Source organism: Nelumbo nucifera, chromosome 6 (assembly GCF_055504915.1).
Source record: "Nelumbo nucifera cultivar China Antique chromosome 6, China Antique-T2T, whole genome shotgun sequence".
NCBI classification, from domain to species: domain Eukaryota; kingdom Viridiplantae; phylum Streptophyta; class Magnoliopsida; order Proteales; family Nelumbonaceae; genus Nelumbo; species Nelumbo nucifera.
In genome coordinates, this window is record NC_142654.1 from 38,628,704 (window position 1) to 38,656,230 (window position 27,527).

Below are 27,527 nucleotides of genomic sequence, written 5' to 3' on the forward strand. Positions count from 1 at the left end.
AGTATGAGAGCAACCCCTTTGTGCAAAAAATGCCAAAAGGTTAGGACCGACCAATACTGGGTAATGGAAAAAGAGAGGGTTAGAGAGCTGTGGCAGAGTTGAAGACAAGTCAAAAAAAAAAAAGCCAAAAGATAAAGAGAAGACTATTAGACTATACAGCCAGGAGGATTTTTATAACTTAATAAAAGTGGCAGGGAGTGTGCTGTGGATAATCAGAATGGAACCTCGGGAACATATCTGTGCCATTCCAGAATGTGAATCAACTGGTTTTGTTGCGATTACTTCTGGGCAGTGGGCAACGCAATTGCTTGTTCAGACCCCCAGAGAATAGCGTTAAAGCAAGTTGTTGTGAAGTCCCTCTGCGGCTCTGCCACTTAAATTTTAGCAAGGCATTGAGGTCATATACCGTGTATTTTGGACAATGAGAGGCAGAAATGTGCAGATAGTGGTTAAATACCATATGAGATGTTAAATTGTTATTGCTATATTACGGTTCTAATAAGGACAAAGCTATCTGGATGGAATTTACAGTATAAGTTGGCTCTGCAAGTACTACTGCGGCTACTGGATCATGGAGATCCGATTCAACTATTCAAGCTTCTGGTAACCGAGACTTGTCATTCAGGTTTGGCTTGGTTCCCTCCCATAGCTCTGTGAGTTCATTTCTCAGCCACGAGATGACGATAATTGGTCCTAGAGTTGAGGGCACCTGCACCCACATAATGACATAAAATGTTAATTAGAAAGTAAAACTTTGATAGTTGCTACAACCTGTACTAGTGCCTAACCCTGTCATCTGTATGATCAGATTAGACACCCCTTAATGAAGATGCCCCAAACAATATAAATGATTAGATAAGACAGACAATCAAATACTCTTTTGCTTGATCTTAAAATTGTAATTTGAGTTGACTTGAAGCAGAACACCAGGTGGAAAAACAATGGAATTTGAAAATATAAAATCTATAGATCCCTACCCCTCCTAAGCTGGTTTATTAGTTCTGTATAACAATCAACAAACCTGTACATTAACTATCAACAACAGAATCTTTCAAGTATAAATTTCATGTAAAAATATAAGCCGAGAAGAAGAAGGAGAAATGGAGGAATGCAGCCATAAAACAGGAGAAAAATAAGGGAGCAGAGCCCCTATTTCATTCCCAAAAATATTCTTTAATAAAATAAGAAAATAAAATACAGGAGTAATAGGACGACTTGGACTGTTTAAGAAGAAGAAGAAGAAGAACGTTTAGTTTGGCTTACCTGGAGATCCTGGATGACTTGAACTTAAACAATGGAGACTTCCTGGTCTTCTCTAATCGGTTCAGAGTTCAGAGACAAAGACTAGAAACTTTCCTGGTTTGTAGTTTTGTTTTATATTATAATTCTCATAGTAAAAATGATAACATGTAACAGAGTGTATTCTAACAAGATAAAAGTAATCAATAAAAAATGATATAATATGTGTGCCTCAACCATCTGAATAGGTATAGGCACCCACCTAGTTGCCTAGGCATGTACCTAATTTTCTGGGCAAGTGCCTAATAGGAAAATCATCTGGCATTTGGGCAAGGCGACCCATGGAAACCGCCTAATCGCCTTGACAACTATGGACTTAAGTAGCGCATCCAACAGATATCCAACAAACTAGAAACCCCTCTTTTGTTTTTTTTATTTTTTTTATTTTTTTTTGGGGGGGGGTTAGAATAGTCTGGTCCAAGGGCATGTATACACATTTGATGGATGAGTTTACTAATAATACTTGGCTCTTTATATGGGACTGCCATGAAAACAAACCTAATTAGTTACACAACAGAAGCACACCCAACAAGGTGCCAAACAGAATTATCTTAGGAAACCAGTTTTTATTTCTTTCTTTTTTTTTTTTTTTTGGATAGGAAACCAGGTATAACACAAGTCTGGATCTGCTCCCAACAAAAAACTGTTTCAACACATTCCAACATGATTTGTGTTGGGTAGGGATCTGCTACCAACAAAGCGCTCCTAAAACTGTCCCAACAGGTCACTGCAACTGTACATTGGGAACATTTCCTTTCTCATTCATGGGGAGATGTTCCTAATGTACGGCTGCAATGGCTGGTTGGGGCATTGTTAGAACCGTGTGTTGGTAGCTGATCTGAACTCATCTGTGTCTGCACATATCAGAAGTCTTATGGTGAGATGTGTGGACACAGATCATGTTGGAAGGAGGTCCCAACTCTTGAAACACAACCATAATTAATAATTTTGCCTATTAGCTCATTTTACATAAGGTAACATTTTCTGCTCAAATGGCATGGTTCTAAGATCTTTGTTCTCACCCTGTTCCAATACCTAAAGCACTTGCCAAATAATAAATAAGATTTTAATTATGTAAGTGTTTGATAAAATAATTTTTGTCAGTACTCGATAACAAGATCAAAAGAGCCATTAATAGTGAAAAAGATGTAATGGCAAGGTGAATTGTCTATCTGGTGATTATTGACATAAGGACCAAAACAGCCACCTAGGAAGCTTGAAGTGTAGAAATAATACAAGTATCATTCCGGCATAACCATCCTTTAAATGTCTATTATCTGGTAGGGTTCGACCACCAGCTCTCCATCATCAGTGAATTGTGGTAAGATTGGGCTGTTGGTAATTGTTCCTACTCGACAAGGCATCAGAAGGGAAACATGAAAAACAAGATGAAGCTCTGTATTCTGGCAATTCAAGTTTATAAGCAATAAGTCCCACCCTTCCTAGTTGTAAGCCAACAGAAATAAGGATGGACTTAGAGTCTTGGAAGCAAGAAGGAAGATGTCACTAGGGAGAATAGGGAACATGACTTAGCACCAAGTGGAATGAAAACTAGATCCCCTTCATAGAGGGTGGTTTCCCTATTTATAGAAGGGAGCAAGGTTACATGCATGAAGCAAGAATTCCAAAGTATTCCATAATTCAAATAGTGCCTGGAGGTGGATCCTGTTCTCAGGACCACAAGGTTGTTAGAGCATGATCTCAAGCCTTCTTAAGAGGTGATGCATGTTGGCACAATACACAGGTACAACCAGTCATGATTTCCCTGAGGTATCACACACCCGACACCGTCAGCATGACCCTCAATGCACTCAGGCATTGACTCATTAGTATTATCTTTGCCTCACAAGTCGCAAGACATACACACATATTTGATTTTAAACGCCTTGCAAGACTGACAGGGAAAACACGGCCTCGCGAGGCAAGATAGTTAATCTTGTGAGGTGGGAGGGACTGTTATGACCTCAGGAGGTGACTCATAAGGTTGGAGCATTGTGATGTCGCTAGGCAACTCATGAAGCAAGACATATTGATGATCCAGCGAGGCGACTCGCAAAGTTAAACTGACATGACCTTGTGAAGCGACTCGCGAAGTTCAACTACTGCGGCTTCATGAGGCAATTTGCAACGTTATGAACTTACTTGTGACTTTACAAGGTTAAGTCGACTCTATTTCCCTTTACGTTGTTATGCCATAAGGCCTTCATTTCGTTATTTACACCAAGTCTCGTCATGCATATTGGTGAGGTTTTACTTCTTTACTCTTAAATATATTCATGAACATTAGCCCCCCTACTTGATAATAGAAGAATCTGTTTGTTAAACAGAAAATGGATCAAGCAATTTGACCCTTGTTACCTATCATTAGCCCCCATTTTGGGAGTGAAATTCAGAGGATTGAAGCTTCCAAAATTAATATGCTTGTCAAAGAATTTTCCGAAAGATTAGGCCCCAAAATTCTGAAACAACTTGATTTTGGGTGATAATTTGTTTGAAAGATATATCTAAAGAATTTTTAGAAAGATCAGCCCCCAAAATTCTTATTTGAAAGATTAGCCCCAAAATAAGAAGATTAGCCCCCATAAATCTGGAGAATTTTTAGAAAGTCGGTCCCTAGAATTCTTATTTGAAAAACTAGCCTAGTCCCCAAATATCTGAAGAATTTTTAGAAACATCAACCCCCAAAATTCTAAAGAGATTTATTTGAAACATTAGCCCCCAAATATCTGGAGAATTTTTAGAAAGATCAATTCCCCAAAATTCTAAGGAGATTTATTTGAAAGATTAGTCCCCAAATATTTGAAGAATTTTTAGAAAGATCAGCCCCCAAAGTTGTGAGGTTTATTTGAAAGATAGCCCACCCAAATTTGTTTCTACAAGGCTGTTAATGGGAGCATGTATTATTTGTGGAGTGAGGCTATTGTTTGGGACTTTATGGAGTTGGGGCGAAGCTGTTAGGGGCAAGGTTTGTTTTTTCAATGTTAGTATTTGGTGAGGCTATTTAAATTCAAAACTCCTGCTTAAATGGGACGCATAACATTAGTAACTTCCTTGGGAAGTTTCTCTATTTACAAGATGCTTTCAATAAGCACCATGTGCATGGTCAATGCGTGTTTTCTGCAGATTGATGTGTAGTGCAATGATTTTGCCTTTGTAACAGTTATATAAGGTGCAATGTTCATTGAGGAACTTCTTTACCAAATTTCTAAGTCTTGATTGTATACTGCGGCTTTGTTTTCCTTGTGCATTCCTCATTTCTTTTCTTTAGTGGATGGGTGTGAGGGTTGTGGCTGCTCTATTCTCCCATCAGTAGTCAACCTCTTCATGATGAGGGCCACTTTATAGGGGAATGGCAGGGGGGAGGAGGTGATCTTCCTAAGCCCCGTCTGGGGATGAACATCCGCCTTGCCTTATTGCAAGTCTACTATATAGGCCCCGTGCCTCACTAGCAATCTGGTATGTGTGGTCTACTACTTTGCCACCACCCCTGTTGTTGCTCTGCTACCTTCTTCACAGACTTGTCGGTCTTCTTTGCGCACAACTACAACTTCAAGAAATTCACTATGCCAAGGTTTTCTATCCATACATAGTACTTGGGGTTCATGCCCCGTATACATTCATCTACTATGATCTATTCTTCATACTCTCCGAGCACTTTCATTGCTTCTTTCTTGAATCGCATGACATAATCTCCCGATTCCTCTAAATTGTATTGTATTATGTTCCTCAAGTCGGATAGAATCATCCTTCTTCCAATGTAAATCACTTCCTCACAAACCTCTCCACTAGATTTTCCCAAGTGTTGATGGTGTTGGGCGCTAGCTATAAGAATCATCAATACACTTGTCCCATGTCTTTGAAAACTCTCTTAGCTTCAGATCCCCGTCTTTGGTGTAGAGTCCCAGTTATTTGCTAATATGTTCCCTGGCATTCCTTGATTCTCCATCATAAATTTCCTAGGTTGGTGGTGGTATGTAACCGGGTGGGTAGGGTTTCTATGCAAATGGATAGGGTAAGGCCTCTAGTAGGATGAGGGTTTAGGCTAGTTTCCAAAAACCGCTGACAAGCACTCCATGAGATATTCTTTAGTTAGGTGTTGTTGAACCTAGATCTACGGCTGGCTGGGATAATGGACAATGTATTGGTGGTGAAGGTGGTGAAGGTGGTTCAGGGGATTGGAACCTGGATGGGATTCTTACTTTTGGATGAATCTCGGATGTTCTTGGTGTTGGGTGACCTGTTAGTGTGGCTGACTAAAGATCTAGTGAATTTGGTGGTGCCAAGAAATGGCTCTGTAGGAGTTGGAACATGCGGTCTTGTTTCTACTCTATGTGTTGCATCCTCTATTGCTACTCTTCTTCCATCTTTTTGAGCCAATCTTGTAACTCATACATTTTTCCAGCTAAATTGTCCCATTGATCATCATGCATAGTCTTATCTTCGTCTTCTATGGAAGGAATGTCCACCTTTGGTGATAGTGGATCTAGTGGTGCTGGTAGAACTAGTGTGGTTTCTTTAGTCCTTGATTGTTGAGTTCTGGATGGTAGCATCTTTGCATTCTCTAGCCAAAACCCTAACCAAAGATTCTTGAAAGTAGGAAGGAAGATGTCACTAGGGAGAATAGGAAGCACTTATCTCCAAGTGGAATGAAAATCATATCCCCTTTACAAAGGGCAATCTCCCTATTTATAGAAATAAGGGAGCAAGACTATATGCATGAAGCAAGAATTGCAAAATATTCTTTAATCCGAATAGTTCCTATAGACAAATCCCGTCTAGTTCTCCCCTTGAGAAATGTGTCTCATAGGACCACAAGGTTGTTAGAGCACAATCTCAGGTCTTCTTGGGAAGTGGCACGTGTCAATACGACACCTAGGTACAGCCAATCGGGTTTCCCTATGGTACTGATCACACACCTAACAACCTCAACATGAACCTCACCGCACTCAGAAACTGACTCATTAGTATTTAGATTGCCTCGCAAGACATTAGTATTTAGTTTACTACAAGGTAGGACTATTATGACCTCGTGAGGTGACTTGCGAGGTTGGAGTATTGTGATGCTGCGAGGCAAGACATATTGGTAATCCAGCAAGGCAACTTGCAGAGTTAAACCAACATGACCTTGCAGAGTGACTTGCAAGGTTCGGCTAATGTGGCATTATGAGGCGGTTCACAAGGTAACATTGTGAACTTACCTATGACTTTACGAGGCTAAGTCAACTCAATGTTGCTTTCGTGCTACATTGTTATGCCACAAGGCCTTCATTTTGTTATTTACTCAGAGTTTGATCACACATATCAATGAGGATTTTATTTCTTTACCCTTAAATATATATTCATTGACTTGCAATAGTATGTGAAAAGGGTCAAAGAATGTTGGGGAGAGAATCTTGGTTAGAGCTTCTGTTAGGCTCATCTTGCTATATAAAATTGCCTATATGGTTGGAGCTTCAGTTAAACCAGGTCATCCACTTGGTAGTTCTCACTTCTCTCTTCTTTTGTCATAAATGAATTTCATCTGCCGCTAAGCTCTTTGGAGGTCAATCTTTAACAACTTGAGAATATCACCATGGGCAATAAGCTGCTCATCAACTTTAGCTACTGATGTGGATCCCTTATCATAGGTAAGGATTGAAAAAGGATTGTAGCCAAATAGATCTTTGAAGGGTGCAGTACCAATGGTTACACGGTACATTATATTGTACCAACACTTGGCCCAAGATAGCCATTTCATCCTTTGGGTAGACCACTCGGTTCACCACCTCAATTTGCCCATCAAATTGTGGGTGGTTACTTGTTGAGTGGCATATTAAAACTCCCAGGGCCCTCAAGTATCTTCCTAGAACTGACAAATGAACACCAGATCGTGGTTGGTGAGAATAGAGATGGTGGTATCGTGGAGCTTGGCTACATTTTGCATGAAGACTTGGGCAACTTGAGCTGCTTATAGGGGGTGTTGTGTTAGGCCTATGAAATAAGCACACTTATTGAGTTTGACGACAACCACCAAAATCACCGATTTCCCCATGGATTTGGGTAAGCTTGTGACAAAATCCATGGAAATCTTGTCTAAATGCGACCTAGTATAGGTAGGGGCTACATAAGACTGGCTAGGGACTAAACTATGTATTTTTTCTGCTGGAAAGTGGAGCAAGTAATGGCAAATTCAAGAATGACCGACCCTCTTCATACCCTCTAGAAATAATGAGCTTCGAGTACCCCAAAGTGGTTCCCTATTGTTAGCATAGGGGTATTTCTGTCTTTATACCTTGATTGATGTTGCTGATCTGTAATGTTGTGTTGAAACATGTGCTCTTAACTTAAGTAAGGGCACATAGGTCTTTTCAGTTATGTTTTAATAATAATATAAATACTTACTGGCCGACTGGGAGAAGTCAAGTTGACTCTTTCAGTTCGAACCAGAATTCTCTCTTCTCTCTTTCTCTCTTTCTCTCTTTCTTTATCACTTTTTCTTCTTCTACATAACTGAACTCAGTCAGGCCGAACTCTAAGGTAGACCTGAATTATAACATGGTACAGAGCTAGGTTAAATCTGCCTAGATTTCTGCTTGCCTAGGGTTCATTCTCTGCGCACCCTATCTAGGGTTTTCTTCTTTTTTTTCTGTGTTCGATTGGAGATAAGGGAAAGGGCTGAAAAGGAGTGATCGCCCTCTTCCCTTGGGGGTCTCTATGCCTCCAGTCAGGTCGTATGTGGTCGGTTGCTGTGATTTCTGAGATCGCCCTCTCCTAGTAGAGGAAGAATAGAGGGCCGAACTGTGTGTGGCTGTTGTGTGTGAAGCAGCTGTTGTGTGTGGACTGCTCTCCTGCTCGCATGGGTGTTACTTCAGCGATAAGGTAAGGGATTTCAGTGCATGATATCTGTTATGGATTAAATAGGAGGTGTGTTTCAGAACATTTGCTAGGGTTTCGGCCAGTAAGTGCTAGGGTTTATGCTGGTTTCTTTGTGCATTTTGAAGGAAGAGATGTGATCATATAGTGGTGAGATTTCAGGTAGTTGTAGGAGTAGGGTTTGTGGTGTAAAGAGCACACATTCCAGCAACAATTAGTGCTGCAATCAGTGTGACAGGTGTGACGTAGTGGTGTGTAGTGTGCAGATCTCAGTGATAATAGAATTCAGCAAGTGTGCAGAATTGGTGATAACATAATGGGAGACAATAAGGATTATAAACCTAGTGTGATGGTGCCTACAGACTACTTGAATGTTCAGATGACCTCCATTAAGTTAAATGGAGAGAATTATGTGCCTTGGGCTAAATCCGTTGAAGTCTTTCTGAAGGCAAAGAAGAAGGTAAAACACATCAGAGAGGAGAAACCCTCCTCTGACTCTCACGAGTATGAAGACTGGGAGCAAGAGGATGCTCAGATCATCACATGGTTGTGGAACAATATGGAACCCGGGATTAGTGTGAACTTCATGTTCCTTGATACTGCCAAAGATGTGTGGGACCATGCAAAGAAATTGTATTTGGGGCAGGACAATACAACCAGAGTTTATCAGCTTTATCGAGAGTACTTTAATCTGCAATAGGGCAATCAGAGTCTTGAGGAGTACTATGCCAACATGAGGAACATACGTAATGAGTTGAATGTCTATCATCCTCTCACTTCTGATGCCAAGATTCAGCAACAACAGAGAGAGCAGCTTGATGTGACTAGATTTTTTGTGGGACTAAAGTCTGAATATGAACCAGTACGGGCTCAGATATTAGGGGGATCAGCTCTTCCGTCCCTAGAAGAGGTATTTGCTCGACTTCGGAGGATTTCTATCGGATCTACTGAGAACTCTAATATCTCAGATAGATCTGCCTTTGCTGCATCGAGAGGCCGTGGTGGTAGAGGTGGAGCTCGGAGAGCTCAGTCTGGCCGTGATGTTGGTAGTGGTTCTGCATATGGCCGAAGTGGCAATGGTGGATCTACTTATAATCGTGGTGGTGGTCGTACTGGGAGCAGAGATTCAGGGGGAGCCCGTGGTAGAGGACGTAGCTCAGGCCCGAGGAAGTGCACTCATTGTGGTATGGATGGGCATACCATCAACTATTGTTATGATTTACATAGTCCTCCCTCAACCTGGGCCAATCATGCCGCGACCGGTGACTCAAGTTCCAGCTTTAGACAGGAGAATCATTCATCTGACCAGTTGCCTCCTACATCCACAGATGGTCCCATGAAGGAGATGGTGAGTGTTCCCCGTGATGAATATGAGAGGTTTATCCAATCATAGCAAAACACGACGACTTTTGCTCACTCAGGTATGGCTTGTCTGCCATCTACACCCAATCCCTGGATCATTGACTCTGGAGCCTCCGATCACATGACTGGAACTCCAGGTGTGTTTTCCTCCTTATCTCATTGTTCAACATCACAATCTGTTACCCTTGCTAATGGTTCCACATCCTCAATTTGTGGTGTTGGTAATGTTGACCTAGATCCTGTATCCCTCTCATCAGTTCTGTATGTTCCTAAATTGCCTTTTAACCTTATGTCTGTTAGTAAGCTGACCAAATCACTTAACTGCTCCATTACCTTTTACCCTTCTATGTGTGTCTTTCAGGATCTCAAGACGGGGATGAAGATTGGTGGAGGGCATGAAGCAGGTGGACTGTATTATCTTGACGGTGGTGGTGGTAGAACTTCAACAGCTCTCCAGTCATCTCTTTCTCCTCTCCAGTAGCACTGCCGATTTGGTCATCCGTCGCTCAAAGTCTTGAAGTCCTTAGTTCCGTCCTTGAGTCAGCTTTCTGTTTTGGATTGTGAGTCGTGTCAATTTGGGAAACACCATCGTGTTCCCTTTAGTTCTAGGGTTGATAACCGTGTGTCGAGTCCTTTTTCTTTAGTTCATTCAGATGTCTGGGGCCCCTTTTATATACTTCACAATTCTCAGAACCGCATTCCAATGAGGAATCAGAGGTTTTTGCATGAACTGGCTTCCCACACTAACTGCAAATGAGATGTCTGGTCTGGTAATGGTTAGGTAGTTCAGTTTGCCCACAAGTCGTCGGTATCTGCCAGGGTCTTCAAACACTTCACCCATATCACTGCCCACGTTCATCCTTGATGGTCAGTCTCCGTTTCAGGTCTTGTTTCCCACTTTGTCTCCGTTTCCTCTTACGCCGAGAACGGGGACTGACCATCAAGGATGAACGTGGGCAGTGATATGGGTGAAGTGTTTGAAGACCCTAGCAGATACCGACAACTTGTGGGCAAACTGAACTACCTAACCATTACCAGACCAGACATCTCATTTGCAGTTAGTGTGGTAAGCCAGTTCATGCAAAAACCTATGGTTCCTCATTGGAATGCGGTTCTGAGAATTGTGAAGTATCTAAAAGGGGCCCCGAGTCGTGGTTTGATATACAAGAGTGGGGGAAAACTTGAAATAGAAGGGTATTCTGATGCTGATTGGGCCGGTTCTATGTCTGATAGGCGGTCTACTATAGGCTATTGCACGTTTCTAGGAGGTAACCTGGTGACATGGAAAAGTAAGAAGCAGTTAGTGTGGCTAAGGAACCTTCTACAGGAAGTGGGGTACAACATTAACACTCCAATGAAGCTCTATTGTGATAATCAGGCTGCAGTTCATATCTCCTCTAATCCAATGTTTCATGAAAGAACCAAGCACATTGAGGTTGACTGTCACTTTGTGAGGGAGAAGGTGCTGAATGGAGAACTAGACACTACACATGTTAATACAGGAAATCAGTGGGCTGACTTATTTACAAAAGGCTTGAGTCGGGGAAGAGTGGACTACATATGTAATCATATACTCCCAGCTTGAGGGGGAGTGTTAGCGTAGGGGTATTTCTGTCTTTATACCTTGATTGATGTTGCTGATCTGTAATGTTGTGTTGAAACATGTGTTCTTAACTTAAGTAAGGGCACATAGGTCTTTTCAGTTATGTTTTAATAATAATATAAATACTTACTGGCCGACTGGGAGAAGTCAAGTTGACTCTTTCAGTTTGAACCAGAATTCTCTCTTCTCTCTTTCTCTCTTTCTCTCTTTCTTTATCACTTTTTCTTCTTCTACATAACTGAACTCAGTCAGGCCGAACTCTAAGGCAGACCTGAATTATAACATCTATAGCTTAGTCATGGAAGATTTGTAATAAATCCCAGTGATAGGGTGAAGTAGGAACTACCACTAAACGACCCATATAGAACAAGGTCAAGCCCACTACAATGTGTTGGGGAACTGTAGCTGGGTCTTGTTGCCAAATCCAGCCCAGGTCGGGATCCTGTTAAGCTTTCACTTTGATCTGGTCTACCAATGGATATAGTTGGGCTTGCATGTGTACATTTGGGCCAACTCTTTGACTCTGGAGAGTGTCAGCCAATACATTTGACAAGCCCGTCTTGTATTCAATCAAAATATCATAGCCCATTAATTCTGTGGCCCATTTTTTCTGTTGTAAGGTTAGAATCCTTTTGTCTAATAGATATCCCAAACTCCTCCAGTCAGTCCGTATGTGGCCTAGAAGATGGGCTCACCACTTCTATACTGATAAGGCTGCTACCAGTAACTATTTTTCATATGTGGATTTTGACTGGGTTTGAGCTAACAAGGTTCTACTGTAGAAGGCTATGGGCTGTCCCCCATGCATAAGAACTGCTCTGATATCTTTGCCTGATGCATAACATTCAACAATAAACTCCTCGGAGAAGTCTGATAAGACTAGGGTTGGCGGGGTGGTCACTACCTTCTTGAGAGCCACAAAGGTTTTTCAACCTCCTCATTCCAAAGAAATGCATCTTTTTTAAACAATTGTCTAAGGGGCCTAGCCAATTAGGAATAACCCTTGATAAATCGACAATAGTACCTAATTAACCTACAGAACCCTCACAAGCTTTGCACTGACTTGGGATGAGCCCAATTAACCATGCTGGTAATTTTGTTGGGATCAATCATAACTCTTCTTGAAATAATATGGCAGAGATGATGGACTTGCAATTTGCCAAAATCACATTTGGATATTTGGCAAATAGTTAATGTTTTTGTTAGGGTCAAAGTGCTTCTCAGATGGTCCAAATGTGAATCCCAAAGTACCAAATTAAAGGCATGAATACATCATTCATAAGACCTTGGAAAGTAGTGGTCATTGTGTGTGTGGAAAGCCATCTTGTGGATGCCATCAGATGAACCCAAATTTGATAGTACCTATACTGGAGATATCCAGTTTAGAGAAGAAGACAACTTGTAATTCATCAAAGAGTTCTTCAATAATAGGAATTGGAAATTAGTTTTTTACTGAAATGTTGTTTAGTATGCCTAATCCACACAAAACTGCTATGAACCATCCTTCTTTTTTTCTAGAAGGATAGGAGAGGAATAAGTATTGTGGCTAGGCTATATCAACTGCTTTTTCCAAGAGCTCTAGGACTATTTTCTCAATCTTCACCCTCTAACATTGCAGGTAGTGGTAAGGTTGCACACTAGTGGGCTAGGCTCCAGGTATGATCGGGAAATGATGGTCATGAGATTGGACTAGTGGTAACTTTGTGGGCTCGCAAAACACATCACTAAATTCATGTAATAGTTGCTGAAGCCGGTAGGCCTGATGCCCCAAAGTACATAAGTGTCGAGGCCTTAGAATGCTTGCAGTATTCTAGAACAGCCTAGGTCATTTTTAGTAGGAGGAATTGGGCCAATTCCTTGAAACCTACATTGAGCATCCACTATTTAAAGCTCATAGTTAATTTGCCTAATCATACACCACTAGGCCAAGCTGTCACAACCATCGTATGTCCAATACCACATCTACACCGCTGAAGTCTAGTGGATACAAATCCATAATGAACAAATGACCTTGTAATTTACAGCCCGCTGACTTGCATAGCCTATCACACAAGATGTGATTCCCATCTTCCATGTGGACTAAGAAGGGGGTCATCATTTGGACTGATAGGCCCACTTGCTTAGAAAATTCTGAGGTGATGAAATTTAATGTACTACTACTGTCTATCAACATAGACATGGTTCAATCCATGAGAACGCCTTCAGCACACATGGTCCTTGGGGACTTTATCCCAAGTAATGCTTGTAATGAGATCTAACAATATTTGTGGGATCGAATGCCAACTGGATCAATTGGATCCAAATCTGATTCATCTAGTCCATTGCTTTCATCATATTGTAGTAGGAATAATTGTTGGGCCTTGCACCAATGTCTGAGTGCAAAAATTTCCATCACAATTATAGAAAAAGCCCTTCTCCCTACGAGCCTGCATCTCGGCCCACGTTAGTCTCTTGAGAAGCAAGGTGGTTTACTTGGTGTTTTTTAGTGGGGCCTGACTCAACTTTAGATGGGGGCGATTTGAGTATCAGGCCCATGGGCTGATGAATCTTCTTGATCCAGTCCATCATTTCCTTATATTGTTTGGACAGCCCCACTACTACCATAACTGACATAGGTTGCATGGCCTTCACTTCCAATTTAATGTCTTCCCTAAGGCCACCCGCAAAGTAACCGGTAAAGTACCTATTCCGACCAGCTGTGGACCTGAGTGCTGAGCCTTTCAAATTGGATATAATACTCATGGAGCCGGTATGTTTAAGCTTAGGAAGAGACTCATCAAAGCCCTCAAATCCTTTTTTTTTTTTGAAAGGTAAAGTAATAAATTTATTGAATCAGAAGGAACTCAGTACAATAGAAGAGCAAGCCACAGGTAGCAGCTCAGATTACAGGACATGTTACAGATCCCAAATGGATATAGACCTAACTAATTCAGGAACATTTAGTTCTTTAAAATCAGGTGTAACAGGCACCCAAGAAATCAGCTTGCTGACCGCCTGCTGCACTATCTCCTCAGTACTCTTAGCTTTGTTGCTGAAGATTCTTCTATTTCTTTCAGACCAAATTACCCAAATCACTGCCGCAGGAATAGTTCTCCAAATTAAACTTCCTTTTTTCTTCAAACCTTAGAGATTCCAGCATAGAAGCAGGTCTTTCACAGAATTAGGCATGACCCAATTAAGACCAGCTGCACCTATGAAATGGTACCATATTTTCGAAGAGATAGGACAATGTAAGCACAGATGGTCTGTGGACTCGGGCAATAAGCCACACAACCCACACATCACAGAAGGGAGCTGAATACCCCTTCTGTCCAGGTTGAGTCTTGAGAGACATTTGTTCAGCACCATAGTCCAAACAAGGAATATAGACTTCGAGGGAGCACAAGACTTCCAAACTTGCTGGTAGGGGAACTCAGTAACCCCCGTACTACTAAGCTTCCAAGTAAGGGATTTGACTGAGAAACAGCCATCCTTACTCCAGGACCAGCTCCATTCATCTTCACCTGCAATGTCTATTGTCTGCTCCTGTAAAATCTGCAGAAGCTGCACCACGCCTTCTATTTCCCAATCAAATAATTCTCTTCTGAACTGATGATTCAAGATCACTGAGTTGTTAAAAATCACATAAGACTCTGCCACTGATATTTCTTGATTAACTGTACATTGGAACAGAAGGGGAAACACCTCAGCTAAAGGCCTGTCCATACACCAGGGATCTTTCCAGAATTTCAGCCTATTTCCACTTACCACCTTAAACCTCACTCCCTCATACATCACAGGAAGAGATTTTAGAATCCCTTTCCAAACCGAACAACCCCATGTTGGGTATGGATCCTGAGACTTCCAATTACCCCAATCCACACCAAATTTTGTTGCAATTAGGGACCTCCACCAAGAAGATCTTTCTACAGCAAATCTCCAACACCATTTACTCACTAAAGACAAATTAACCACCTTTAATCTTCTAAGACCTAAACCACCCTTTGCCTTAGGAAGACAAACTTGATCCCAATTCACAAGGTGCATCTTCTTCTCTTCTTCCCACCCTCTCCAGAGAAAATCTCTCTGTATCTTCTAAAGTTTCTTTGCAATTTTAGATGGTATAGGAAACATGGACATGAAGTAGGTAGGGAGGTTGGCAAGGGTACTCTTGATAAGGGTCACTCTCCCTCCTATAGACAGATATTTTGCCTTCCAGGAGGCCAATTTTTTCCCAACTCTCTCAATTACGGGATCCCATAAAGCAGAAGAATAGCATTTGGCACCTAGTGGAAGGCCAAGATACTTACCCGGCAGATAATCCACCTGGCAGGCCATCAACCTAGCAAAAGATTCCAGATTAGGAACGGGGCCCACTAGGATTATCATACTTTTGTGAAGGTTAACTTTAAGGCCTGATACAACTTCGAACCAGCAAAGTATACCAAGTATAACATCCACCTGGTCAGAAGAGGCATCAAGGAAACAGAGAGTATCACAGCAAACTGCAATAGATTGACTTTTTCCGCTCCCGGAGCAATTGCAAAACCATCCCACAAGCCATTAGCTGCTGCCTTTAAGGAGAATTGGGTCAAGAGTTCTGATATACAAATAAAGAGCACAGGAGAGAGTGGGTCCCCTTGTCTAAGACCCCTCGAACTATCAAAAAACCCCACTGACTGGCCATTGATCAGCACAGAGAATTTGGGAGAAGAAAGACATACTTTTATCCAATTTCTCCATTTCTGTCCAAAGTTCATTTTCTCCAGCACCTGATCCAGACACCTCCAATTTACATGGTCATATGCTTTTTCCAGTCCCAGAGCCTCCCTTAATCTTGAGTCTATAAACTCATTTGCAATCAAGACAGAATCAAGCATTGGTTTCCCCAGAACAAAGGCAAACTGATTTTTAGCAATAACACTACTTAGCACCTGTTTCATTCTCACTGCTAACACCTTTCTGAGAATCTTGTAGAAGCTATTTAAAAGGCTGATGGGCCTAAATTCAAATCCTTAAGGACAGAACCTGACATTAAGAGCCTCTATAAAGTTTAGCCAAATAAGTTGAGAATGGGATCTACAGTACCATTGGTACCAAAGTGCAGCCTCTCCATCAAGATGGATCGATGAAATGGACATTCATTGAGGAGTTGGCGTCTAACAGAACTCGAAGTATCATTCAACTCAATAAATCCATGGGATAGGGTCATCACTTGAGAAAATTGGAAAATCGAGCATGATTGCTCTCTCTTGGAAGCATAGTTGTCAAGGTGATGCCTAGGCGAGCACCTAGGCAACACTAGGCAATTTCCAGGGCTCACCTTGACCAAACTACATGTTTTAACATAAGGCACCTGCCCTGAGTACTAGGCAGTCGCCTAGGCAACTAGGTGGGCACCTATCTGTAACCAAAACTACAATGAATATCGCAAAGAAGATGCAAGACTATATGTTGAAAAATAAGAGGAAGAAACCATTAGATGATTTCACAGTGGAAGACAACCATGGCCCATGGGAGTAAATGGTTTTTGAAAGAGAATCCCATCATAAAAGTAACCAACCTAAAGAAGTAGGTGGCTCCATTTCAATTGGTAGGAGTGCCCAAACACTAAATCCCATATTTCCACAAAAAAGGAAGGGAAATGTTAGAGAACCCATGAATGCTTTTGTGAGGCCAAGTCCAAAAGAAGTGGTAGAGGCAAGGCACAAGGTATAATAAGTGCAAAAAAGCATAGAAAGTCGATTGAAACGAAAGAAAAAAGGTGAATGGTTATGAAGTGGTTTTACCAAGCTAGAATACCCTTCATCATAGTAAAATTGAAGAGTTTTGAGATTATGGTGAAAACAACTCCATAATTTGGGTTTGGGTACAAATCTCAAAGTTACCATGAGTTGAGGCCTTGAGGGAGTCACTCTTGAAAGGGGAGGTTGAGAAAACAAAATTACTTTACAAGGAGTATGAGGCCTCTTGGAAAACTTATGGTTGCACTATTAGTATTTCTTAGTTTATTTTTAGTGTAGTTGGTTTTGACTCCTTTTTATTGAAAATAATATATTTAAATGATGAACATGAATACATGATAATATTTTGTCTTTATATGAAATTTATACTCATTTAAATGATTCTACTGTTAATAGTTAATGTACATGCTTGTTAGTTAGCATCAAAACCAATAAAATTGCTTAAAAAAAGTGTAGGAAAAGTAAAATTTAATAAAACTAATATTTTCAAATTCCATCACCTAGGCGCTTGGGTGCCCTATGGTCACCTAGCCTTGCTTAGGCACCTTGAAGCCTCCCACTCATCTGGAATCGCCGTTGTTGAATCCCTCATTGTCACTATCCTTGTTCAAGTTTGCAGCCAATCATCCTCTCAAATTGAGAAACAATGACAAAGTGACAAAGAGTGTATTCTTGATGTCCTTCAAATTGTCAACCATCTTATGCAAATTCACTTCAAAACGATCTACTTGATCGTTGGTGAAATTGGGTTTGGTGTTCATTATCTTGGATTGACACTTTGATACCAATTGATAAGATCAATCTGATCTAATCTAACCTGCTTAGAGGGAGCTCGTCCGAGGGGGGGGAGAGAAAGAGAGTAGATTTTTACATTCTCTGCCTTTGATGATTTCATGAGGCCTTAAATATATGGTCTTCTATCACAACATCCACACTCTTTGCATGTTTCCTACTACTAGGCCTCAAATGGCTTCTTGATGTAAACTCAAACCAGAGGCTTCATTGGCTTCATGGTTGGGGCACTAGATGGCTGGCAATGGCCCTCTAGGCTTGATCTGAAGCAGCATTGGCATGGATAACTGGGGCTTGACTGTTCTAGATTGCCTGGTTCCTAACAGAATATGTAATTCAAATCGGTTCCTAGGTCAGCCACCCCATACACTAATAACAATTGCCTAGAAAAAGTATTCAATTATCTTGACAATAAATCCGATTGAAATATGAGGAAGTAGAGAAGATAAGGAAAGAAGAGAGAAAGGAGAAGGAAGAAAGGAAGAAGAAAAAGTTTGGAGCAATAGAACAGTGCTGGCGGAGAAGGGAAAAGACCCTTGTGCCCCTGCTGTAAGTGAGTACAATAATAGATATAAAAAAACAGATACAAAAAATGCTTTAACTAGCCAAACAGACCCTAACACAAATAACTAAATTATTTCAACACTCCCCCTCAAGTTGGAGCATAGATGTCAATCATGCCCAACTTGTCACATAAATCATTGTGCCGCACATGATGAAAACCTTTGGTGAAGATATCTGCAAGTTGTTCTTCTGAGCTGACATATGGAGTACACACTTCTCCATTTACAAGTTTCTCTCTAATAAAATGCTTGTCCACTTCAATGTGTTTCGTCTTATCATGCAGGACTGGATTAGCAGCAATATTGATGGCAACTTTATTGTCACAGTAGAGTGACATAGGATTGCTCACTACAAAACCCAGTTCACCTAACAAATTTCTTATCCACATGATTTCAGCAACCCCATGAGACATTGCTCTATATTCTGCTTCAGCACTAGATCTAGCCACCACACTTTGTTTTTTACTTCTCCATGTGATCAAGTTTCCTCCTACAAAGGCACAATACCCATTGGTAGACTTTCGGTCATCGACTGCTCCTGCCCAATCAGCATCAGTATATACTTCCACCTTTAAGTCACCATGTTTCCGGAACAACAAACCAGCTCCGGGAAACTTCTCGAGGTATCTAAGGATCCTCTCTGCAGCTTCAAAATGAGTTGTCCTAGGATTGTGCATGAACTGACTAAGGACACCCACTGCATAAGCAATATCAGGCCTGGTCATAGACAAATACAAGAGTCTCCCTACAAGTCTCTGGAACTTCTTCACATCTTTCAAAAACTCTCCCTAACTGTCTCCCAGCTAATGATTAGATTCAACTGGTGAGTCAATTGGTTTTACCCCCAACTTGCCTGTATCTTCTAGTAGATCTAGTACATATTTCCGTTGGGAAATAAATATGCCCTTGTGATAGCGGGCAACTTCAATTCCAAGGAAATAACGTAAGGGGCCTAGATCTTTCACCTCAAATTGAGTGGCTAAGAATTTTTTTAGTCTCCGTATTTCAGCCTCCCAATCTCCTGTGATCACTAAGTCATCCACATACACAACAAGAGCTGCAATTTTCCCTTCACCTCTTTTCACAAATAGAGTGTGATATGACTGGCATTGTTTGAACCCCATCTGTTGAACTGCTAAATGGAACTTACTAAACCAAGCCCGAGGTGATTGTTTCAACCCATATAAAGATTTTTTTAACCTACACACCTTTTGTTCACTGCCTTTGGCACAGAAACCTGGAGGTTGGGTCATGTACACTTCCTCTTCCAAGTCACCATTCAAGAAAGCATTTTTGATGTCCACTTGGTGAAGTTCCCAGTGAAGATTTGCTGCCAATGAAAGAAGGATCCTAATAGAGTTCATCTTGGCTACTGGAGCAAAAGTCTCTGCATAGTCCACTCCATATACCTGTGTAAAACCTCTTGCTACCAGTCTAGTCTTGTACCTTTCAACAGTTCCATCAACCTTGTGTTTCACTGTGAACACCCACTTGCAACCCACTGATTCCTTTCCTTCAGGAAGGTCCACCAACTCCCAAGTGCCATTTTTGTGTAATGCATTAATTTCTTCCTGCATTGCATTTGTCCATTCAAGTTTAGATAAAGCTTCTGCCATATTCTTAGGAACGGGGACACTGTCTACAGAAGAGAGGAATGCACAGAATGAAGGTGAAACGTGATCATAGGACACAAAATTAGAGATAGGATGATTAGTGGTACAAGATCTAACACCCTTTCTCTTAGCAATAGGAATATCAAGATCATTGATGACAGGTGAATCAACATTGAGAGGAACAGGCATATCAATAAGAGCAAGTGTACTTGGCTGATGAGATGGATCTGCCTCTGGTGTTTCCGATGATGTTGGTTGCATAGTGTCAGGTTCCACGGCTCTTGAGCTCTACAGGCTTTTATGGTGACGATGAAAAACCCAGAATGGAGGAGGATCGGGTAAAGGAGGTAGTTGAGTTTGGGCCGCCTGTTTCTCCTCAACCCTACTCTCCCCCTGAGGAGAAACCGAGAAGAAAGGTTGATTCTCAAAGAATGATACATCAATGGAGACATAGTACTTGCGAGAGGTAGGATCATAGTAGCGATAACCCTTTTGAGATAAAGGGTAACCAAGGAAAACACAAGGAATAGTCCGAGGATCAAGCCTACCTCGAGTAGGGGACAAGTTATGGACAAAGCAACGACACCCGAAAACACGCATCGGAATGGTGGACAACGGAGCTATAGGAAACAGAAGCTGATGTGGGGCCCTATACTCTAGTAACCGAGATGGCATACAATTGATGATGTATGTAGCACACAAAACGGCATCCATCCAAAAATGTTTTGGCACATTCATATGAATTAATAAGCCACGAGCTACTTCGAGAAGGTGACGGTTCTTTCGTTCAGCAACACCATTTTGTTGGGGTGTCCTGGCACAAGAGCTTCGCTAAAGTAACCCACTCGAAGCAAAAAACTCCGTGAGATCACTATGGAAGTATTCCTTCGCATTGTCCCACTGGAAGATATGGATTTCAGTTTGGAACTGAATGAACACCATGCGTTGAAAGTCTTTCACAATTTTTGGCACTTCATCTCGAGATCGCATAGGATAAACCCAAGTGTATCTAGAGTAATCATCAATCATGGTAATGAAGTACTTATATCTAGCCTTAGTGGGTAGAGTAACAGGGCCCCAAACATCAGAATAAACAATATGAAATGGAAATTCAGATCTTTTATTTCTCAAAGGTAAAGAACTTCTAAAATGTTTACCCAATTGACATGTCTGACACTGTAGCTGACTCACTGACAATGACTCAAACAACTTTGGGAACATAACTTTTAATGACTCAAAAGAAAGATGACCTAGACGACTATGCCATAGATATGCTTGACTCTCACTTGACACACTCAGGGACTCTGTAGCCACAAGACTAGCTTTATTCTCCAACACATAGAGACCATCCACCATGCTTCCTCTACCAATCGTCTTCCCCGAGGCCAAATCTTGAAACACACATGAAGACGGAAAAAAAGTGACTAAACAGTTCAAGGAGTGAGTTATACTACTAATGGATAGCAAATTTATAGGTAATTTCGGAACATGTAGTACACTAGAAAGGGTAAGGCCGAGTGGGAGAGGTATGGTACCTTGGCCAGCTATGGTAGAGAAAGAACCATCAGCTAGTCTCACCTTATCTTTCCCAGAGAGAAGGTTATATGTCTGAAATAAATTTGACTTACTGGTCATGTGGTTTGAGGCTCCGAAGTCAATAACCCAAGGAGAATTAGTGGTATGAGATGACACATGGAAGGCAGTGGGCAGCGTTACCTGATGTAGACGCGAAAGAGGTAGGAGTAGACCAGTATCCATTTGGCGAAAAGTCCTACCATATAACTCCAAATGGTCACAGAAGGAGTTGATGATCTCTTCCTTAGGGTCAGAACTGGGATGCCTTTCCTAAGTTACCATGGGACTAGTCTCTTGAGATGCCATATTAGCTGAGTTATACTTTTCCTGATTCTGTTGGCTTGGTTTCTTGCCCTGATCAGGTGTTGACTTCTTACCCAAATCCTGTGCCCATTTAGGTTTTCCATGGAGATCCCAACATGTATTTCTCGTGTGTCGTGTCTTCTGGCAGTGAGTGCACCAAAGTTTACTCTTATCATCTGTTCTCTTCTGAGAATCACCTTTCTTAAAAGCACCTCCGACATTTGTATCTGAATTTCCCCGGACAGCTAGGGCAACTGACTCCCCCTCTACACAATTCATCACACTTCTTCTACTCTCTTCTACACCCTGATGGACTCATATGAAGGATTTAGCCCTAGGAGGAAGGCAAAGACCCGTTGCTGAGATACAAGTGACTTATACGCCTTTGCATCTTCATCACACATCCAATTCACATTCTGGTAGTGATCAAGTTCTTTCCATATCTATGTCAAATCAGAATAGTACATCGAGAGACTCCTCTCCCCCTGCTTGCAAGTAGAGGATTCAGCTTGCAGTTGATATATCTTGGCATAGTGTCTCTGTTCTGAATAGGTGGACTTTGCTTGTTCCCATATCTCACAAGCAGTTTCAGCCCACATAAAAGTCTTCCTTACCTATGGCAGCATGGAAACCAAGAGCCATGACATCACCATACTATTCTCTTGGTTCCACCTATCATATTCAGCACTTCCGTACTTCAGTTCCTTCACTCTCCCATTGATGTATCCTATTTTCCCCCTAGCAGTGATGTAGAGTTTTATTCCCCTAAACCACTCAAGGTAGTTCAGACCATCAAAAGGAATAACAGCCATGGGGAAACCCATATCCATTCCCCCACTCACTCCATTGTGGCTCCCTGGAATCTCTGAAGTAGCAGAATTCTCAGACGACATGGTAAGCACAAGTTTTTTTATCTAAACTCTCAACTTAGGATCCCTCCCTGTTAGACTCAGTTTTTTTATCTAAAAGCTCCAACCACAACAATTCAGTTTTGGACTTAATCTGAGCACAAAAACAAACAGCACCAACTTCCAAAGAAGAGTTATGACGAGACTGATTTTCACCACAGTATTAATCAATAACGTGTAAGTTCCACCACAACATTAATCAATAAGAGAGATCCTAACACACATGAAATCAGACTACGAGCAGAGAAAATAGGTCATCTACGACTTACAGTCACCTTTTCATAGGTACAGGATCACACGATCCAACAAATAAAAGATATAACCCTCACAAAAGTCTACTGACATTCAGTGGTTTGGATTCATTTTCTCTCCACTTGGTACACGACCAAGGAAAGAAATAAAAGAAGAAAGAAAACTTTAGGGTTGTACCAGTTGCAGATCTGATTTGATCAGCCCAGATTCAGTCCTCTGTTCCGCCCAGATTCAGCAACTTGAAGAGAAAAAACTTGGTCGCCCAGATTCAACAGCCTTGCTCTGATACCATCTTGACAATAAATCTGATTGAAATATGAGGAAGTAGAGAAGAGAAGGAAAGAAGAGAAAAAAGAGAAGGAAAAAAGGAAGAAGAAAAAGTTTGGAGCAATAGAACAGTGCTGGTGGCGCCAGCTTTTATTATATTATATAGGGCGACAGAAATAAGAAGGGAAAAGACCCTTGTGCCCCTGCTGTAAGCGAGTACAATAACAGAAATAACAGAAATAAAAAACGCTTTAACTAACCAAACAGACCCTAACACAAATAACTAAATTATTTCAACAAATTATAAGCTTTTACACAATCATCAAATTTTTCATTTTATGGAAAAAAAAAAAAAAAAACATACCAGGTAAAGAAGGGCTGGCTGAGGTGAATGAGTCAATATCCCAGCTGCTAAAGCAGTCACCAACCCAATGGCATATCCTGAAACAGCATACCAAATGTATTTGTACCCTTTGGAAGAAGATATATCCAACACTCCTGCTGAATCTCTGCTCTTTTGATGATCAAAATAGAGGACCAAAGCAAGAAGCATGGCTGGAATAGCCTTCAAAACCAAACAGCGTATATAACTTTTTAGAAATTCTTACCAGAGGCAGAAAGAAAATGCTAAGAAAAAAGCACTTATTCCAAAGTATAGATATTTAACTATTATTTTATCTTCTTCTTTTGGGGGTTCAATTGTTGTCATGATAATATTGATTCATACACATTTGATCCAAATATGCAAACACTGTTATGTTACATTCTGAAATCTGAATAGTAACTGCTTCCCTTTTTCAAGTGACAGCATCTTAACTTGAAACTCAGACAACCAGGAAAAAAGTAGTGTATCAACAAAAAAATTAATTTAATATAGGATAACCCAACAACCTTTTCTACATGCCTATACAACAATAGATTTAAAAAGGAAAAAGGAAAAAGCAATGAAAAGAAAAGAAACAGTGGGTATAAAAATCAATCATCTAAAGACCATCCAATTTCACAAAGCAATCTGCAAAACCAACATTAATGTCTGCAAGTTCTAAATTTTTTATTAGGCACTTAATATTCTTCCTCTACACAAAGTTGGATGCATGCATAGAATAGTTTCTGACCATGGATGTCATGCAGAGAAGTCTACAAATCATAACAAATAATCTGGTATAACAACATAAAAGAAGGCCATTACCTACAGTTGGTCCTAGCTATTTGGTCATGGGAGAGGTGGATGGGGTACAGGACAAACCTTTGACATTTTTTTTTTCAAACAGTGGCTTCTTTCAGACTAGAACCTGTGTTCTCTCTCACGCTTGTCAGCCCAAGATTTTACCATTACACCAAACTGCAAGAAATGGGCCCTCGGAATAACAGCAAAACCACCTCCAAACAGGAAAAAAAACTGCATAATTGTCAGCCTAATAGTTTGTGTTTGTCACTAATAATATAGTGGGCTCATGGTTGATGGCACCTCATACAGGAAGACCTACATATTGAATATTCACAAATGGTACAGCTGAATATTTGTCTTACTATAAATAGTAGCATGGCTGCTCATCAATGGATAACGAGTGTGATCAACTTAACCAGGGGAGATCTCTAGGATGATCCACTGATATTCTAGAGAGCAATAAGTGTCTACTTTTGAGAAAATGAACTACAACCCAAGTAAGATACAAGCAAAGCTATTTACTTTTTCTTCTGCCTTCCTGAAAATTAGTAACTTTGAATCACGAGAAAAGAATCACATTACAATTAGCATCTGTGCTACACAACATTTAGCCAACATATCAACAAAATTGTTTGCTCTCTAATGACTACAAGGAAATGCTACATCGAATGCACCTGTGGTATGATCCAAAACTTAACCAAGTGTTCACAGATTCATCCAAGCTTGAGGCGCATATGGTAAGCACTTGAGGAATCCTTCCTACTAGACATTTACAAGATGGAACAAAATCGTAATAAAAGAAACTTTGCACAGAGAATTGTGCATAGCATAGCCAATAGGTTGGAACCATCCGATGACTATTGTCTACACATTTTCTGAAACATACCCAAACTTCTTTATATTCCTGATCATCCAAAAGGATGAAATTAATCATATAGGTATATTCTTTAATTGTACTAGTATTTTTTATCAAGGATGGCTGGCAGTGAAAGATATCAATTACAGTTAACCTGGCCTATAGATAGAACTTTGTATTCATTTTCCTACAAATTATTTGGCATTAAATGATTCACAAAAATTGCTTGAACTAATACAGAAGAGCATTTTACAAAATTTCAGCATGTCATTACACTGTTATAGCTGTCAACTACAATATTGTTACCCAATTTTGCAAGAAATTGAAGTAGAATCAATTAAGATAAAAAAAATGGCATACCATGTCACCAAGCCCAAGCATCATGAAGTCTGACGAGTTGCCTCCTGGAGCCATCCCACCCAATAAATCCCTGGGAAAGACGATCTTAACTGGCAACTCCAGTTTCTTGGTTATCAACTGCAACCCTGGAAGACTCAAACTATTTGCCACAGTATGAACAGGATTAGAGGCCTGTTGTGTGGCAACCGATACCATTACATTTGCCCCAAAGAACCTCTCAGAGAAGAAAACCCAGAATATATCATACACGAACAAGCAAACGAGGAGAATTGCACATATTTTGATGTTTGGAAGACGGACATGGCTAACAAATGCAATACAAATCGAGATGCCCAGCAAGTTGTTCAATATCCAATGCCCAGAGACCAGCCACGCTGTGACAATTCCTGTGCATACCACTACCAGAATCCCTTGGCTTCGAGTGAACGACTTCGAACAGCACCGAGAAATAAATGGGTCCACCAACCCGAATTGCGTCTTCACATAAGTGATATAAGGGTAAAGGCAAAAGAAGAGGGAAGAGGCCGAAGCTACGGCTGTGAATGCAGTAAGGAGCTGTGATACCGATGAGAACAGATAGAACATCAAAAGCAGGCTACAAGAGCTCAATATGGGTATCATGAGCGCTTGGGACCTATCTAAAGTGATGGACGCCTCCGACAAATCACGGTTTCGTTCCATTTCCTTTCCATAATTCAGAGCTCGAAATGCCGATCCATAGGTCACAGCTACTGCTGTTAAAATTAGAATGACAGGGGCAGGTTCGAGCAAATAGAAGAGCTTCCATAATGATTCCATTAGAAAAATAATTAAATAGACGTTTCTTTTAGATTCGGTCCTTGAATTCGTTCTTCCCCACAGAAATTAACATTCCATGAAAAAGAAAACCCTAGACACAGTGTTCTCGCTACCAAAGCTGCATTATTTCTCTGGTGCTATCTTGACAGAAGTGCATGCATCCTGCAAAATAATGAGCTGAGAAAAAGCAAGAACATATTTAACATGATTGAAGAGATGGCATAAGAACTCATGCAACATCCAAAAGCAACTAAGGACAAGAACTCGTGCAATCTGCAAGCACAATCACCCGAGAAAAAAAAAAAAAAAAACTACGCTAACAGTACATTCATGCATCAACCACTTAAAAGCTACAGGTAAAAGCCAACTTCAACCCAAATATCAACTAAACTATTCAGGCAAGGAGTCTGCAATTTCATCTCTAAAGCCCATTTTCCGTTTAAATATCTAGTTGCCACTTCAAACCAAGCGATCTAGGGCTTCAAATCAAACAAAAATTTTATCTTTTTCCAAAAGAATAGGTTCAATAACGAATGTAAGCGAGAGATACTTTCTTCTTTCAAATGGAGGGAAGACAAACCTTGGACTTGAAAAGCGTTACCTTCCCCCTAAAGGGAATTCACTTGTTTTTAATTTTCACAAGACAGCTAATTACACTGCCTTTATAGACCTTACGGTGAGGACAAATTGACTGGTTTCTCAAAATGGCACGATTCTGCCAACCGCGGCTAGGCCGGTAAGAGTATAACGGCTACTATTAATCAATTTAAGCGGTGTTTGGGAGTGGTTGTTGTATCTAAACGGAATGTCAATCAGGACAGCGAGATTGGATACAAGTTACTAGTCGATTATCAAGAGGAATAATTCCTAGGATAAAAAGAGCCCTCATTTACAGGCTGTTTGATACGTCTTTTTTTAAAGATCTTGTAGTAATTCTGATACTGAAAAGATGTATTGAGCTTTTGTACGAAGATCTGAGCAGCCTAAAGTTAGTTTGGCTATCGATTATCAAGAGGAATAATTTCTAGGATAAAAAGAGCCCTCATTTACGGGCTGTTTGATACGTCTTTTTTTAAAGATCTTGTAGTAATTCTGATACTGAAAAGATGTATTGAGCTTTTGTACGAAGATCTGAGCAGCCTAAAGTTAGTTTGGCTATCGATTATCAAGAGGAATAATTCCTAGGATAAAAAGAGCCCTCATTTACGGGCTGTTTGATACGTCTTTTTTTAA

At 40.7% G+C, this 27,527-nt stretch overlaps 1 protein-coding gene across 4 annotated transcripts; it reads right to left on the reverse strand.

Annotated features, from left to right (window-relative positions):
* Positions 1–427: 427 nt before the first annotated feature.
* Positions 428–27,101, reverse strand: LOC104586391 (signal peptide peptidase-like 1). 4 transcript variants are annotated; one of them, XR_016077603.1, is made up of 5 exons: positions 26,875–27,099; positions 25,497–26,471; positions 23,477–23,677; positions 23,023–23,127; positions 428–709 (listed from the first exon to the last, which is right to left on the reverse strand). XR_016077603.1 is itself a non-coding variant. In XM_088890190.1 (5 exons), exons 2-4 carry the CDS (start codon positions 26,292–26,294, stop codon positions 23,043–23,045), a joined length of 1,107 nt encoding a protein of 368 aa, XP_088746316.1. In that variant the 5' UTR covers positions 26,295–26,471; positions 26,875–27,101; the 3' UTR covers positions 428–709; positions 23,023–23,042. The 4 variants fall into 4 exon arrangements, 3 of the variants coding, with proteins under 3 accessions (XP_088746316.1, XP_010241929.1, XP_010241930.1); XM_088890190.1 differs by having other exon boundaries at positions 23,023–23,150; positions 26,875–27,101; XM_010243627.3 differs by lacking the exon at positions 23,023–23,127 and having other exon boundaries at positions 25,497–26,456; positions 26,875–27,088.
* Between the last annotated feature and the right edge of the window lie 426 nt (positions 27,102–27,527).